The sequence below is a fragment of the Gopherus evgoodei genome, chromosome 9 (genome assembly GCF_007399415.2).
Source record: "Gopherus evgoodei ecotype Sinaloan lineage chromosome 9, rGopEvg1_v1.p, whole genome shotgun sequence".
Lineage (NCBI taxonomy): Eukaryota > Metazoa > Chordata > Testudines > Testudinidae > Gopherus > Gopherus evgoodei.
In genome coordinates this window covers 50290927-50307785 of record NC_044330.1, presented here as the reverse complement: position 1 = coordinate 50307785, position 16859 = coordinate 50290927, and the positions used below count along the sequence as shown (strand labels likewise).

At 45.3% G+C, this 16859-nt stretch overlaps 1 protein-coding gene across 4 annotated transcripts in view; it reads right to left on the bottom strand.

Moving 5' to 3' along the window:
- Positions 1 to 12105: 12105 nt before the first annotated feature.
- The window catches only part of STAG1 (stromal antigen 1), a 348090-nt gene continuing 343336 nt past the window's right edge, over positions 12106 to 16859 (bottom strand). For all 4 annotated transcript variants that reach the window (XM_030574674.1, XM_030574672.1, XM_030574676.1 and 1 more), the window contains 2 exons: positions 14448 to 14528; positions 12106 to 14356 (listed from right to left, as the gene is read on the bottom strand). In XM_030574674.1, coding sequence (XP_030430534.1) covers positions 14333 to 14356; positions 14448 to 14528 — 105 coding nt within the window. In that variant the 3' untranslated portion in view covers positions 12106 to 14332. The remainder of the gene's footprint in view (positions 14357 to 14447; positions 14529 to 16859) is intronic.

Here is a 16859-nt window from a genome sequence, read left to right as displayed (position 1 = left end):
TGCATAATGTACGGCTTACAAAAAACCCAAAGGGTTAATAGACATTTGGATAAAGATTAAGTAATTTGTAATGTAGAAATGTATAGAAGACCTAAGCGAACCTGGGCCCAAAGTGGAGAAATATTGGCCCCTAAACTGAAGAATGCAACTGAAGGACCAGATGAAAGCGTCATAGAAGGTGACAACAGTGCATGGAAGGACTTCACAGTGCCCCAGTGTGACAGAATACACCCCGTATTCACAACCTATATACTATTGTAATAATGTTTGTACAAAGCATGTCTTTTAAGGTATCATTTGAAAACTCATAATTTGCTTTAAATTCTGTGCAAGCAATAGCCACCCTGGCTGATTCCTTTGTGCAAGTCCAGATATCTAATGAGCGGAAGCCACAGATAGAGGGCTACAAACCTAGTGTAAAGGACGTGGGAAATCCCATTTTCACCCCAGAAAGAAGCAGGGTGGTTGGAAGCCCAAGCACACTCTCCCTGAGAATGGTTCCTCACCTGGAAATACTCATTGCAAACCTGTGAAGGAAAAGCATCTAAAAAGGTGGTTCCAGTATAATCCCACTGAGTACCAAAGAAATCAAGGCCCTGAGCTAAAAAGAACTAAGCCCCATCTAAGCCATATTAATGCAGCTGTCTTTAACACAGAAGCCCCAGAGATACCTTCAGTTCACCTGATGAGGACTGCCTCTACAGGGGGAAATAAGAAATTTATTAAAAGTTGCCAGAATAAATAAAGAGTGAATAGGATGGAGAAACACCAGAGCCCAGATCTCTCTGGTTAAGGGAAGCATGGTCCAAAAGACTGGCAAGTTACCTGATCAAGAAGTGGCGGTTCTGGCAGTGGGAGGACGTAAGATTCCTGTACCTTTAGCCAAGAGGTATGTGGAATGGGGAGATTTGGAAGGTAACAGTAGGGGGTGCTGGATAGTATCCCCATGTAAATGCTCATTGGGATGATTTTTTGCATATGACTAAGGCTATTAGTGTGATAACCTGTAGCAAAAGGGAATATTGTGCTGGGATCCCAGAGGTGAGTGATAAAGTCCCAGAAACTGCTGAGGGGGGAAGGGAAGGTCTCCTAACTCTTATGCAGCAGAAGGAAACAATGTGTTTCCAGGGACTGAAGCTAGCTCCTTCACGGCAGAGAAAAGCAGCATGCCCTCAGGGTTGCAGGGAAGGAGATGACCCCTGTGACTAAAGAAGCTGTCACAGATATCAGCTGCCAGCATTTTGCCTTTGAAAAAAGGATGGATCCCACTCTATAGAACACACATGGATGTGTTCTAGAGGGAGCCCCAAAAAAGGAAAATTGGGCATATGGGGCGGGGGGGGTGAGAGGTGGGTTTTTTGGGGGATGGGAAGATGGGGAGATTGTATAGGGAGGCACATATGGGAAGAAAAACAAAAGCCCTGAGCAACCCTTTCAACATTTGGTTGTGCCTGCCCAGCACTGTGGAGAATTAATGTTGCTAGCATGATTGTCCCTTTGCTGGTCACTTGGGGGCACAGAAAAGATGAAAGTTACTGGTTCTTCAAGATATGTGGTCCCTATCTGTATTCCACTGAGGGTTATACACAGTGCCATTGTGTCTGGAGCCAGAGAATTTTATAGTAGTATTGTCCCTGTTGGTCCATGCATGTACCCTTGCTTCACCTCATGATTTTGTTCGAGGCAATAAGGGTGGGGTGGACTGACCAAGTCCTCAGTTCCTTCACCACCACAAATAGAACAGTTCCGCAGGAAGGAGGGAAGAAAGGGACCACACATCTTGAAGAATCTCCAGTTACAGGTAAGTAACCTCCTCCTCTTTGTGGAGTGATGGTCACTACTGTATTCTACTGGGGTGATTAACAAGCAGTAGGGTGTGAGGAAGATGACGAAAACATCAAATGGAGGACCACCCTGCTGAACGAGGCATCTTTGCAAAGTTTTGCACCAAGGCTTAAAGAGCAAAATATGTACTGAGCTCTATATGGCTGCCCTACATATGTCCGAAAGTGGTACATCATGAAACACAGCCATAGTTGATGCTTGTGCTCTCATAGAATGGCTCATATCCCAAAGGGTGGAGACTGTTCTGATAACTGATAGCAGAGCATAATGCACCCTGAAATCCACTTAGAAATCCACTGTGTGGAAACTGTTTGTCCCTTAATCCTTTCAGCTATAGTGATACTCTAGGAGACTTTCTGAATGGTCTTATCTGCAGGTAGAAGACAAGGTCCTGCGGACATTGAGAGATTGAAGGTGCCATTCCTCCGCTGATGCATGAGGTTTTGGGAAGAAAGCAGGTAAGAGTATGGGTTGGTTGAGATGAAAGTGGGATACAACCTTTGGGTGCAGATGCAGGGAAACATCCTTATGAAATGTGATAAGGGGTGTGTGTGTCTGCCATTATGTCCCTCAGTTTGCTTTCTCGCTGAAGTATTAGCTACCAAGAAGGCAACCTTCATGGAAAGGAGAGAGAGGGAATATTAGGCCAAAGACGCGAAGGGTGAGTTATTAAGATTGAGAGGATGAGGTTGAGGTCCCACTGTGGGGGGCGACAGGTTGAATGGGTAGATAGGTGTGAAGGAGGGCCTTCCAAAACCTGTTAGTCAATAGATGTGTAAACAGAAAGTGCCCTTCCACAGGCAGACAGAAATCACTAATAGCCGCTACGTGCACTTTGATGGAATTGAAGAGGAGTCCTGACATCTTCAGGGACAGAAGGTAGTCCAAAAGAAGGGGAATGTCCATGTCCTCAAGGCCAAGACCCCTTTGTAGGTCCCAGGAAGTGAAACATTTACACTTAGCTTGATAGGAATGCCTTGTGGGCTCTTTCCTGCTACTTGAGAGGATGTCTTGTACTGCCGATGAACATTCCCATTCTAGCGAAGATGTCCATCCAAAACCCAAACTCTGAGGAGAAGTGTCTGTGTATCAGGATGCCTGATCTTGCTGATGTATTGCTGGAGCAGTTCCGGAAATGTCAGCAGCAGAAGCAGGGGAGCTGCTTACATGCACAGAAGGAGAGGAAAATAGAATTAGTGAGGTCAAAAATGGATGATGAGAATAACTGTGACTCTCTTCCACCTGATCTTGTGGAGGACACATGGCAGGAGCAGTAGCAGGGAAAAAACCATAATTGGTCTGGTCTAACCAGCAGATGACAAAGTAAGCAGATGACAAGACCCTCTGAGCAGTACTTGATGCATATGCTGTTGGTGGGGAGACAAAGAGGTCCCTGGTAGAAGTCCCCCACTGGGTAAAAACATTGCTGACAATGGCATTGTGGAGATCCTGTTTCTGGTTGGCCACAAATTTCCTGCTCAGAGAAGCTGCAAGCACATTCTGAGTCCCCGGAAGATAAGCTGCTGACAAGAGGACCTCATGGGCAATTACTCAATTCTAGTATAGACAAACTGATTCTGCACAAAGCACTGGTGACCACGTGTTCCCTTGTTTGTTGATGTAATAAACAGTGGTGGTATTGTCTGACATGACCAGAACATGACAGGAGTGGGTGCATGAGAGAAAAAAGCAGCACGCTTTCTGCACCGCCTATAGCTCCAGAATGTTGATGTGCATCCTGGATCCCCAAGCGGTCCAAGTCCCCTGTGTCATGTGAGCGTCCCATACATGGAGTAGGGCGCCTGTGATGATCATCATGCTCAGGGAGAACAGAAGGAACGGTGTCCCAGTGCAGACCTGATTTGGGTCCATCCACCAATTGAGGGAGGAGAGTACCTCTGGGGAAACGGTCAATGGCTGGTTCCTGGTATGTAGTGAGGGAGAATAGACTTCTGGAGCCACAGCTGGAGATGATGAAGGTGAAGATGAGCAAGGTGGTGAGGTACATGAATGTCACCATGTGGCCAAGAAGGGAAAGGCAAGTCTGGACTTTAACAGAAGGACTGGTGACCATCTTGGCGATCAGCTTTTGTCGCATCTGGAACTTTCCCTTGATAGATAGGTTCATGCCAAGATTGCATTGATGTAGGCTCCAATTTTTCAACTTTTACAGTTGCTCTTAGGGAGGAAAGGATTCTGAGCAGCATAGAAGTCGAGGCTTAAGCCTCCCTTGTGGATCACGCTACTAGCAGCCAGTCATCAAGGTAGGGGAATATAGGGACCCCCCGACATTGGAGCTGGGCCTCCACTACAGAGAAAACTTTGGAGAAGACCCACGGAGCAGTGGTGAGTCCGAACGGTAAAACTCTGTATTGGAACCATCGATGGCCTACAGCAAATCTTAGGAACTTTCTGTCGGTTGGATGGATGTCTGTGTGAAAACAGGTATTCTGCATATCAAGAGCCTACACAACATGCTTCATTCCAGTGATGGCTGCTAAGGTGATCATATGAAACTTGGGCTTGCATATGAACTGATTGGGATGACACAGATCCAAGACTGGTCTCCATCTGCCCTTCTTCTTGGGTGCAAGAAAATACATGGAATAGAACCATGCACCCTGGTAAGTCATTGTAATGGGTTCTATTGCTCCCTGTTGTAGAAGAGAGTCCACCTCTAGGGTGAGGATACTGTTATAAGAATGGTTCCTGAGGTGGGGTCAGGACATGGATGAGTAGCATCATGAACTAGCTTGTATAGCCATGTTGAATCACATCCAGGACCCACTTGTCTATTGCTTTCACAGTCTAAGCATAGGCGCCGACTGTGTGGGTGCTCCAGGGCTGAGGCACCCATGAGAAAAAATTAGCTGGTGCGCTGCACCCACCAGCAGCCAAGCTCCCCCGACTTCTTCCCTTGAGCATGCTGCATTCCTGCTCCTCTCCCTCCCAGCACTTTTGCCTGCCACCAAACAGCTGTTTGGCGGCGCTCCAGGAGGAAGAGAGAGGAGCGGGGACACAGCACACTCGGGGGGAAGAGGCAGGGATGGGGGCTTGGGGAAGAGGGTGGAATGGGGGCAGGGTGGAGGTGGAACTGGGGTGGGAAGAGGCAGGGCGGGGATGGGGGAAGAGGAGATCAAGCACCCACCTCTGGGAGCAGAAGTCGGTGCCTATGAGTTGTACAGGGAGAGGCAAGCTGTTGGTGGCTCTCTGGGTGTACTCAGAAATATTGCTTTTGCAAAGACTGAGCATGAGATGTTGAAGGCTATGAGAAGGAGCCTGGAGGATGGGACCGTTGGGTCTTCTGTTACTTGTGAGGAGACTCATAGGGCTGTTGATCGAAGAATCGAGGAATTCTGAATTATTCTGTCGGTGGCAGGTGGAAGAACTTCCCCACTTTGGTGTTGGTGTGTAAATACCAAACAATTGTAAACTGGTTTTGGAATCCTTGAGGGAGTGGAAGGAATCACTGGTCTTCTGATTGAAGAGATGAGACTCATTGAAAGAGAGATCCTCTATGGTATTCTGCACTTCCCGAGGGGAACCAGTTGAATGTAGCCACAATTTCCTCCTCATGATGATCCCCACAGTCATCTTGCATGAAACGGTGTCTGCGATTTCCACAGTGGCCTGGAGCATCATCCTCACAACCAATTTGCCCTTCTCTAAGATAGCCTGGAAACAGGCACAATGCTGCTGGAGAAGCTTGTCTGCAAAGTCGGCCAGCTTGCTGCAAGTAAGGAAGTAGTATTTAGTGCCAGGTAATTGGAAATCCGGAATTGAAAGCTGACCGAGAAGATTTTGGACCCAGAAGGTCCAGACATTTACCCTCCTGGTTTGCCGGGACGGAGTGTGGGTGTTGCTGCCTGACCTGCTCCATCGCTGCTTATTTCACAAGGGAATTGGTTGGGGGGTGAGAAAACAGAAACTCAGACCCCTTCACTGGTACACAGTACCTCTTCTCTGCCCCTTAGGGTGTGGGTGCACAAGTGGCAAGGGTGTGCCAGACAGTCTGAGTCAGTTGCAGAATAGCATTGTTGATCAGTAGAGCCACTCTAGTTGGTTCTGAGGCATGCAAAATGTCAACAAGCTGATGCTGTTTGTCCTGTACCTTCTCCAGTGGAACGTAGAGGGCCTCAGTCACCCTGCATAAGAGGTCCCGGAACTGGTGGTAGTCATCCAGGGGCAAGAAGGAATGAAAGACATTGTGGCATTTGGAGACAACGAAGGGAACTGCACCTGTTCTGACAGTACTGTTGGAGCCAGGCTGAGCAGTTCATCCTCCAACATCTGTTCCAAATACCTATGCAAGGATGTCCAACAAAGAGAGATGGGGGACTCTTCCCTGGTTGAATGGGAAAGTTCCAAAGGTGGATACGAAGACCAGGACTCCCACTATGGCCAAGGAGACAGATCCATCAGATGCTGTGAAGGGCCCCAAGGAGCAGGTTACTAGTGATTCTTTTGTTGGAGAAGCAGAGGGTATTGCCACAATGTTGGCAGAGCCTTTGGATATTTGTATATATGGTAGGGGAGGGGCAGTCCCTGCCTTCCATCTGAATCTTACCATGCCGAGAAATCAGATTCCGGTTCAAACAGTGGTACCACTGGAACCAGTGGAACCATATGAGCCATAGGGAAGTGGGCGGAAACACAAACTGAAGTAGGTAAGTCCAGGGTAGGAGAGCGTACCTCTTCAGGCACCAGCTGAAGCGGAAAATGTGGAGACCTTGCCTCCAAAGCAAAGATTTCATGAGGCCTGGGGCACCAACTCTAGTCTCCATGGTGTCAAGAGTATGCATTCCACAGCCAAAACCAGAGCAGAACAGAGAACTGCTTTGGTACTGAAGGTTCCCTTGACTTAGGGGTGCAGACTTGGAAGGCATACATGGCTCGATGGACAGAACCGGTGAGTCTGGTGGACTATGCGACTTCTTGTTGTGCTTGTGAGCTTTAGAACAAGCCACTTCTCCATGGCTGGAACTTGTGGAAGGTGCATTGTCTTTCTTGGGCCTGGAGGAAGACTTAGTGCCATGCTTAATGACTAGGCCCCGGCACAGGGTCCCTAGTACTAATACTGGTGGAACCGGACTGGGTCTCTGTGGTAGGAGGCACATGCCTGGGTTTTTCAGAACAATGTATGGGGGGATTCCCTAACCTGGGTCCCACTGCGACCTTATGACAGCCTCTGTGAGGTTCTTCTTGAGGTGGAGAGCCAGGCCTTCTCAGGTATGGCTTGAGAAGGAGAGGCAGATACTGCACCTAGATGCAATGTGGGCTTCTCTCAAGCAGTAAAAGCAGCATTGACAAGAATGAGCGCGGGCAGGAAGTGCAGATCTTGATCCCCGGCATCTTAGGCATAATCCAGAACCCAGGTGTGTGTGTGGGGGGGGAGGAGGATTGGGGGTGGGGAAGCGGAAGAGGGACCATCAAAAAAGGCATCCCAAAGTCCTGAAACTACAGTAAAACAACAACAAAAATTAACTATTGCGACAAAGTTCCTCCTCTACCTTGGTGGATCCTGCGCTTATTGGTGGATTCGCTTGCCTCACAGATTTACCCTGTGGGTCAGGAAACAGCCCAGAGACCTTCCCCTCTGGTAGAAGCCACAGTCCAGGTCAATTCCTCCTGTGACTGATCAGGAGTTGGGAGGTTTGGGGGGGAACTCGGGCCACCCTCTACTCCGGGTTCCAGCCCAGGGCCCTGTGGACTGCAGCTGTCTAGAGTGCCTCCTAGTACGGCTGTGCGACAGCTACAGCTCCATGGGCTACTTCCCCATGGCCTCCTCCCAACACCTTCTTTGTCCTCACCACCTGACCTTCTTCCTGATGTCTGATAACGCTTGTACTTCTCAGTCCTCCAGCAGTATGTCTACTCACTCTCAGCTTCTTGCATGCCTCTTGCTCCCAGTTTCTTGCACGCACTTCCTCTCCTCTGGCTCCCTCTGGCCTGACTGGAGTGAGCCCTTTTATAGCAACAGAGGGGCCTTAATTAGAGTCAGGTGCTTAACAGCCTCACCTGACTCTTAGCAGGTTAATTGGAGTCAGGTGTTCTCATTAGCCTGGAGCAGCCCCTGCTCTGGTCACTCAGGGAACAGAAAACTGCTTATCCACTGGCCAGTATATTTCCCTTCTACTACTCTGCTGTTCCCAACTGGCCTGGGTCTATTACACTATGTACAATGCTAAAAACTGGCTTTTTTGTTTTTTTTATGCGTCACAGAGAGATGAGAGTAGAAGGTCTGACTGGAACATGCGGAGAAACTTCCTCTATACTCATTGGCTGTTGTCCAAGAGGAATTTCTGAGAGTAGCAATGGACAGTGTGGGCCCTTTGCCACATACCAGCCAAAGGGGGAAGAAATATATATTGGTGGTGGTGGATTTTGCCACCAGATATCCTCAGGCAATAGCTCTAACACTGAGGCAGACGGAGAACCAGTAATTTAATATGTACAAAGGTTCAGAAGAGAGTTAAAAGACATGATGAGGGATACACTTGTTGACTCATAAAATCATTACAGAAGGACACAGCCACTTCCCAGTGACCCTACAGTGCCACTGGCAAGATGCAGGAACAAATTCGTTCAGCAGTACAAAACATGTTAAACCTGGAAGTAATTAAAGAGTCTGACAGCTATTGGGCATTACCTGTTGGCATGGTCCTTAAGAAAGATAACACTGTAAAGCTTTGTGTTAATTATAGAAAACTCAGTCCTGTCACAGTACCAGATGTATGCCCCAGGCCTAGAACTGATGACATACAGGACATTTTGAGCAAAGCCAAATATCTCAGCTCTTTGAATTTAACTAGAGGTTACTGGCAAATTCCTTTAGACAAGGAAGCACAGAAAAAATTTGCTTTCATCACTGATATGGGACTCTGAGTTCAAAATGTTGCCATTTTCTTTAGTTAATACAGAAGCCACTTTGCAGAGGCTGGTCAACCAAATGTGAAATGATTTTCAGAATTTTGCAAGGGCATATGTCAGCGACATTGCAGTGTTTAGCAACATATGGTCTGATCACAAAAAACATTTGGAAATTGTGCTGTCAAAGCTCAAAAAGGCAAGCTTAACCGTAAAATCCTCTATGCGTAAAACTGGGGCAGCCAGAATTCCTTATTTGGGACACCAGGTAGGTGAATGTCAAATATCCCCGGATCCCATGAAAGTTGAAGGCACTGTAAATTGGTCTGCAATCCCAAACTAAAAATCAGGTCCAATTTTTCATAGGACTGGTAGACTATTACAGAAAGTTTGTGTGTGGATTTAATGACATTGTATCTGCAATCACAGATCTCTATAAAAAGACTGAGCCTAACAAAGTAGTATGGACAAAGACATGTCAGGAGGGTTTTGATAAGGTAAAGAAAAATTTTGTCTGGAAAGCTTTTTCTCTCTAGTCTAGCTTTTGACGAAGTGTCTGAACCGTGTATAGATGCTTCAGACACTGATATGCAAACTGTATATATAAAAAGAAAAGAAACGATGGTGGAAGATGCCATGTCCAGGAAAGAGGGCCCTGACCTGCTGCCTCCAGGTCAGCCAATAGCTAATCCTACTGCAGCTTTTTAAGGGAGTGAGGTGAGATGGACTGTATCTCTGTATTTACACCCTACATGCTGTTGTAATAATCTCTGTACAAAGTATGACTTGTAAGGTATCATTTGAAAAAATTCTTAATTTGCTGGTCAATATTGTCCTGGTAAAATACATGTGGCAACATTGTATGTGAAGTTACAAATCTCCCCTCTCTGATGTTGTTAACACATGTTCCAAACCCCACAATTCTGCCCAAGCCGAAGTCAGGTCTATCCTAAATAAATTAAGGAATGTGTGCTTGCCTTAATTTGCATTTAAGCAGTAAACAAGATCATCAAGCAGAGACGGAGAACAAAGGAAAATTGAACAAGAAAAAAAAAACGAGCAGGGAACATTCTTCTACACAGACTTTTTGTCTCCTGGATCTCAGCTGGAAATGTTTTTCAAGAGAGGGACTGAAAGTAGAAAAAGGAGGGACAAACACCCCAGAGATTCCCCCCCTCATTTTCCAAGTTCAGGGATGACACAGCCCCTCACTAGTCTGAATTGTATTGCGGAATGTCACACCCGGAATGTGGTAACTTGGACTGTTATTATTTATCTGTAGGGGCCTACCAAATTCATGGTCCATTTTTGGTCAATTTCACAGTCATAAGTTTTTAAAAAATAATCAATTTCATGATTTCAACTATTTAAATCTGAAATTTCAGTGTTGTAATTGTAGGGATCCTGACCCAAAAAAAAAGTGTGGGGGGGGAGAAGTTGCAAAGTTATTGTAGCGGGGATTGCAGTATTGCTACCCTTACCTCTGCACTGCTGCTTGTGGCAGCATCAGCACAGAAGTAAGGAAGGCATGGTAGGGTATTGCAACCCTTTGTTCTGCACTGCTGCTGGTGGCACACTGCCTTCAGAGCTGGACGCCCGGCCAACAGCCGTTCCTCTCCAGCTGCCTAGCTCTGAAGGCAGAGCAGAAGTAAGGATGGCAATATTGCGACCCTCCCCGAAAATAACCTTGCAACCCCCCTGCAATTCCCTTTTGGGTCAGGATCCCTAATTTGAGAAACACTGGTCTCCCCGTGAAATCTGTATAGTATAAAGTAAAAGCACACAAAAGACCAGATTTCCTGGGGGGAGACCACATTTCACGGTCCGTGATGCGTTTTTCATGGCCGTGAATTTGGTAGTGCCCTATATATATGGCATAAATGTATGTGAAGACACCATATGTGACAATAATTCTGTATGAAATTTATAAATAGGAAAATTGATTAAGCCTAAATTGGGTGGATTTGTGACTCATTTTCCCAACTTTTACCTTCCACCAGGTCAGAAAGCAAGGAAGAGAGAATGACCCTATAGTCCAGTGGTTAGGGAACCCACCTGGGAGGTGGAAGACACTAGGCTCAGTCACCATGCTCCCATCATTATTTATCAAAACTGGAACATCATCAATGGAAGTGACAAGTGAGAAATGTCCTCCATATCAGAACAGTCCAGAGCTCAGTGGTTAGAGCATCCTCCTGAGAGACAGATGTCTGTTTAAATTCTTTCACCTCTCCTTTGGCAGAGAGGGGGAATTGACCAGGGGTCTTGCACATCCCAGGCCAGTGCTCTAAATCACTGGGTTAAAAGGTATAAGGTGGGTACCAGCTCCTCCCCACCTTCGCCTCCCGTGTGCGAAGAATGAGGCAGGTGCTTAACTCATTCCCACAAGAAATGCTTATGTGCCTAAGCTGCCTGACTCCAAGTAGCTTGTTTCCATTTGTGACTCACTAGCAGAGATAAGTGGCTCTCTCCATGAGAAAGACGAGGCTTAGCATGTACCCTTATCATCATCTCCCACTGGCCAGCTCAGGCAGCTCCCTGCCCCATATGCTGGCTTTTGTGGATCACATTTTACGGATCACATCCTATCTCTCTCTATTCATTGTATAGGGAGCCTAGCTCAAGCTATTTGAACTGAAGTGATGTTCCTGAGATTTGCTAGGCATCATGCTGCGTAGTATTGCAATGTCCAAGTCCCTTTGTAGATCCAGGCCAGAGAGGTGATGCAACATGAGCAAGATCACCCAACCTGCTAATGGTAGACCTAGAACAAAATGCAGGTCCCTTGAATCTTAGCTCAGTACACTACCCCTTGGTCCACACTGCATCTTCACTAGTTCAACCAATTATCTTTGAGAACCAGTAACAGCAGATACCTCAAAAAGTTCTCCCTGACACTGTAGAAGCGAGTACATTCACAGCTGGCATTGATGAAAGTCATGCCAGATTTTCAGACTCTCAGTAGCAGTGGAAGAGACATCAGTCACCTTGGTGAATTTGTAAATCTTTAGCACAAACTCCAGCCTATTGGAATGTTAAAACTTTTTATTTCTGAATTATTCCTGTACTCTACCTGCATGGTTACTTAAAGCTCAAATGAAAGGAGTGTAATTCACCTGAAATGTGTCTTTGAATCATGGCAAAGACATTGCTGTTCTCTAATGTGAAAGCCTGTAATAGTTCAAAATTCTCATCAGATTTACTGCAAATAACAAACAAACACAAATCTCCTTAGCCCTGAGCATGAGCAATAGCCACATGGAGTCTGGAAAGGGATTTGGAGCTTAAAGGGAAAGCTGCCTTTCAACCTTAACTTTGGGAATGTTCTGCGATGACTGGCCAGATGCTATTTTAAAATGATGTATGGCGAAGAGGATGCTCACCACACACACATGACTTTGAATAGTTTATTAAAGGAAAGGTGAAGCATCAGTTTTAAATTGTACAAAAAGGAAAAAAAAACCTCATATTGTAAATGTACAATTTACAGAATTACTAGCAAAACCAATCAAGGAGACACTCTTAATACAAAAAACCTATTGACTGCAAACTGAACTGGAAACCATTGGAGGGGCTGTCCAAGTGATCTTTGTTGTGTTATATAGTAGTCTACAATCTATAACTCAGGGTTCAATTTTCCACACAGAGGACTGTGAAGCACGAGGTTTATCTGTGACTATGACTCAAACCATGCAGCATTTATTATGCTACTATGCTCACAGAACTACAGTGCTGACATGATAATGCAGCCATTCCTGCCCACCCTGTACCCCCTGGGGGTAACCTGCAGCCTAGTTATAAAGAAATAATCCAGTAACCTCAGGGGCTGTTGCAATAGTTACCCATCTACACTTGAGGAATGGCTGAATTACCACGTTAAACATTTTTGGCAACCAAGTCTTTCTGAGAACTGTACACATTGAGAAAAATCTCAGCTATTAAAAGAATGAAAAGAATGATTTGTTTTTACATTAGTTGTTTTTCCTTCCCCAAAGGTAAGTACTAGGTGTACATGTTGTTTTTTTCCAAATGACTTCGTAAAAGAGAAAGCTCCACGATAACTTTGCAGTTGCTAATAAAAGCAACTCTAAACCTGCTGTGCTTGAAGTGGGTCAATATGCTTTGTATCTCAAATGCTAACATTCAAACTCAGAAAGGAAGATTAATGTTTTGGTGCTAATTTTCAGAGGTGCTTTAGTCTGTGGGAGTTGTGGGTGTTCAGCACCTCTGAATATCAGGCCAGTTTTAAACTACAGTAGCAGCTACTAGGCAGTCATAAAATCTAAGCATAATGAGATTCCAAATCATTGAAGACACTGAACATCTCTTATTACAATGAATTAGCTGAGAACTTTTTGGGTTTTCTTTACTTTTTTGAAAATCTGTATTTTTCAAAGAATTACTCTTAATATGCACAGTTAACACTGAAAATGTAGCTGTATTCCATTGTAAGCTTAAGAACTTCACCATCTAAGCACAAATTTCTATGCAGCACATACAGTACTTCTAACTGGCAAAATTAATTTACAAAAATAGCACAAAAGGGTATTTGCGGCATGGAAAGTAGACATTTTTATATGGTACAGTTAAAATTGCTTTTAGAATGCTAAAGCGATTCCTTCCCCCCCTCCCCACCCTTGATCTATTTTATATAGGAAAGTTGCTGTTTATGTACCTTGGATTGGCAGGGCACGAAATAGGTAGTAAAAACAGCAAAGTGACTACTTGAGAACCATTTGTGTGTTTTACTGAGAATACTTTATTTGCTGGTATAAGTTGCTAAAAATGCACAGAGCAAGTACCAATAGAAAATGTACTGTTTTTGTGTCCCCTAGTGCTATATAAAATGAATGTTACACAGCATCTGTTGGAAAAGTGGCTTCATGGACATCTCTTATTTTATGCCCCATTATAAATAAAAATAAATCTTCTCAAGAGTATAAAATCTGGGTTTATCATATCAGAATCTGACTTTTTTGGCAGAGATGCACTTCATTAGAATTCTAACTTCTTTTGTAAGAGTGTTCTGCTCTTTTCAATGCCTATGAGAGGATATACACGTACCATACTGTTAATCAAATCCAGTGTGTTTAAAAACACATTTCTGCAGCCAGGATGACCTGCTTATAGCATCATTGCTAGTCAGTTGCTGACAGGCATAGGTTTAATAAAAATGGCTAGCTTTTAAAACATAAAAAGGCAAATGTTAAAACAGTTTTAAAATGTACAGCAGAAAAATAAAGTTAAAAAGTTTTTTGTTTTCATTCAATGTTTTCAGAAAACATGTGTAGAACAGTGTTTATTTTGACAGCTGTCTTAACAATTTAAAACTCCCTTCCCATCCAGAAAAAAAACATTTGTATAAGGACAGTCAAGAACAGGGATACAAATGATTCTTTTAGGTCAGCCTTTCTGAGGTGATTGGACTGGCCAACATTCCTTTGTATCATTAAGAAGGTCCTCTTCTCCTTCACTACAAAATGGGATTGACCTTATTCATTTGGTTAAAAATCAAACCATATCACATCAAAAATGTGGTTTTCATACAAGCTATCACAGTATATAGGCCTCTAGCTCTAAACAATAGAGTTCCAAATTTGTAAAACGTCTTCCCCAGACTTCAGAACATAGGCATTCCAAATCCCTAGAAAAATGATTAAAAAACATCAGTTAACTTTGGAAGTAAAATAAAAAAACCTCAAACAAATGGCAAACAATGCTAAATAAAGTCTTACTGAATCGTCCTCAATGATAGCTGCAGAGTCAAAGAAGTCCGGCCTCAATTCAGCTCGTTCTCGTCTGTTTCTTGAAGGTGGCTGGAAGAAGAAGTCATTTATTGAATTGCTCTCTATATTGAAGTAAGAATAGTTCCTCATTTAGAGTAACATACTATGTTCATGTCACATAAAATAAAAGTAAGTACAGGATACATACAATATACAGAAGCATGTTAGTGGCTTCTTCTGGTGAGGTGGGTTTGGCAAGGATTTCTAGATACTAAAACCACGTCTACACTATAGGCACTACTGCAGCACAGCTATGGCACTGTAGCGAATTCTTCCATCAATCTCACTGTGTCTTCACAAGGGGTTAGGTTGGGATAGCTACAGTGCTTAGGGGTATGAATTTTTCATACCCTGGAGCTCCATAGCTATGTTGACCTAACTGCTAAGCTTAGACCAGGCCTAATATAGGCCCCAATGCAGGTAGGTACTTAAGCACACACTTATGCTTAACTCCAGTTGTTTCCAATCTGATTTAAGCATGTGCTTAACTTTAAGCACTTGCTTATGTGCTCTTCCTGAATAGGGATGCTTTCCAGAATCAGGGCCATAGACTGGGGTTCATGAAACTCTCTGGTACTCTTCACATCTAAGATTTACCTTTCTCGCATGCCAGTCCAGCTTTGAAATTGGAGTGCAACTATAGTAAATAAATCAGACTTTTGAAAAAGGCCTGAATACAGTGTAGTCTGTGTTAGGGAATATTTGTTCCCTTTGGGCTATTCAAGTCAATGGGAGTTTTCAACTGACCTGAATGGGACCTGGACCAAACCCTTTATCTCCTCTCTTATTGGATTACTCACAAAAAAGCGATTTAAAAAAACAACCTTGCAGGATGCTAGGAGTGCTAACAGCTGCTAAGCCTTCTGAGGCAGCAACTAAATTGTTACTGACATCCCTGCAGAAAAGCAGAGCTCTTAGGAACCAACCTTACAACACGCTGACTGCTTAAAGTTAGACATGTAACTTCAAACACCTAAGATTGAAAATGTGACCTACGATTATTTAGGATGGCTAGGATAAGAGGAGCTTGGCTGAGGTATGCAAATGTACAGTGAAAGCTGATCCGTCCTTCCTTTTCCTCATTTTGCATAATACGAATCAACCACATTCAAAATTAAAATGACAGTAAATTCAGAATCAGTAAAAGAAAATACTAGGCAGTACATAGCCAGCCAGTACTGTGACAAGAGGTCACTGAGGCAAACGCAGTTACTGGATTTAAAAAAAAGACCATTTGTATGAGTGAGGCACTTGTACTGCTACTACTATGAATAATTAGCAACTGTAGCAGGGTGCTGCTGCAGAGGCAGCTAATTAGCCCCTGCTCAGCCAGCCCCAATCAGGTGAAATGGATTGGGGCTAGGGAGAAGCCTGGTGCCTGGCCTCTGAACGGGCTGCACCTGTGGGCCTGCAGGCTCAAGGGCCATAAAGGCTGGCTGGCTGCCAGAGGAAGGGGGCAGTAAGAGAACAGCCAGAGGCCCTGCAGTCTCCAGGCTGGGGCAGACTCCCTGTAAAGGAGGAGGAGGAGAGTAAGACCTGTAAATAGAATCACTGGTGGTGGGAACTGTGTGTAAATAAAAAGCCACAGGTGCTGCATCCAGGAGGCTCAGAGTGCTTTTTGAGACAGCAGGGAGCTGCAGCAAGGGGGGGCAGAGGAAGAGACCCGGTTACACGTGGGGGCTTGTCCGGGATCCAGCGCCATAGACGCAGTGTGGTGGCCTGGGCATGGAGAACACCCTGCAATGGCTAGCAGAACAACAAACTGAAATGCAGAAGACGCTACAGTCTTTGCAGGAGTCTCACCAGGTGGAGCGGCAGGCCCTCCTCGTCTGGCAGGCAGAGCAACAGAAGGCCCTCCAGGATTTCACAAAGGAGCAGTCGATGGCGCAGCAACAGCTCCTGCAGAGGGGGATGGTACCCGGACCCCAGGCCTCACCCTTTGTAAAATGGCCCCCGCCAATGACCCCGATGCCTTTTTGGGCACTTTTGAACGGGTGGCCGTAGGCACCGGTTGGGACCAGACTACATGGGCCCTGCGGCTGGACCCGTATCTCACCGGGGAGGCGCAGGCCGCTTATATGGCCCTGACAGAGATCCAAGCCAGGGATTACGATGTGGTGAAGGCGATGATTTTAGACCGCCTCGGACTGTCGGCCGAGAAATACCGCCAGAAGTTTCGGGCAGCCCGGTGGGCAGGGCATGTGCGACCCTGGGCCTTTGCACAGAAATTAACGGACTGGGCAACCTGATGGTTGAGGCCCGGTGCCCACACGGTGGACCAGATAACGGACCAGGTGATCCTTGAGCAGTTTTTACAAGGCCTCCCAGACAGTGTGCAGGTAGGGTGCGGCGACACCAGCC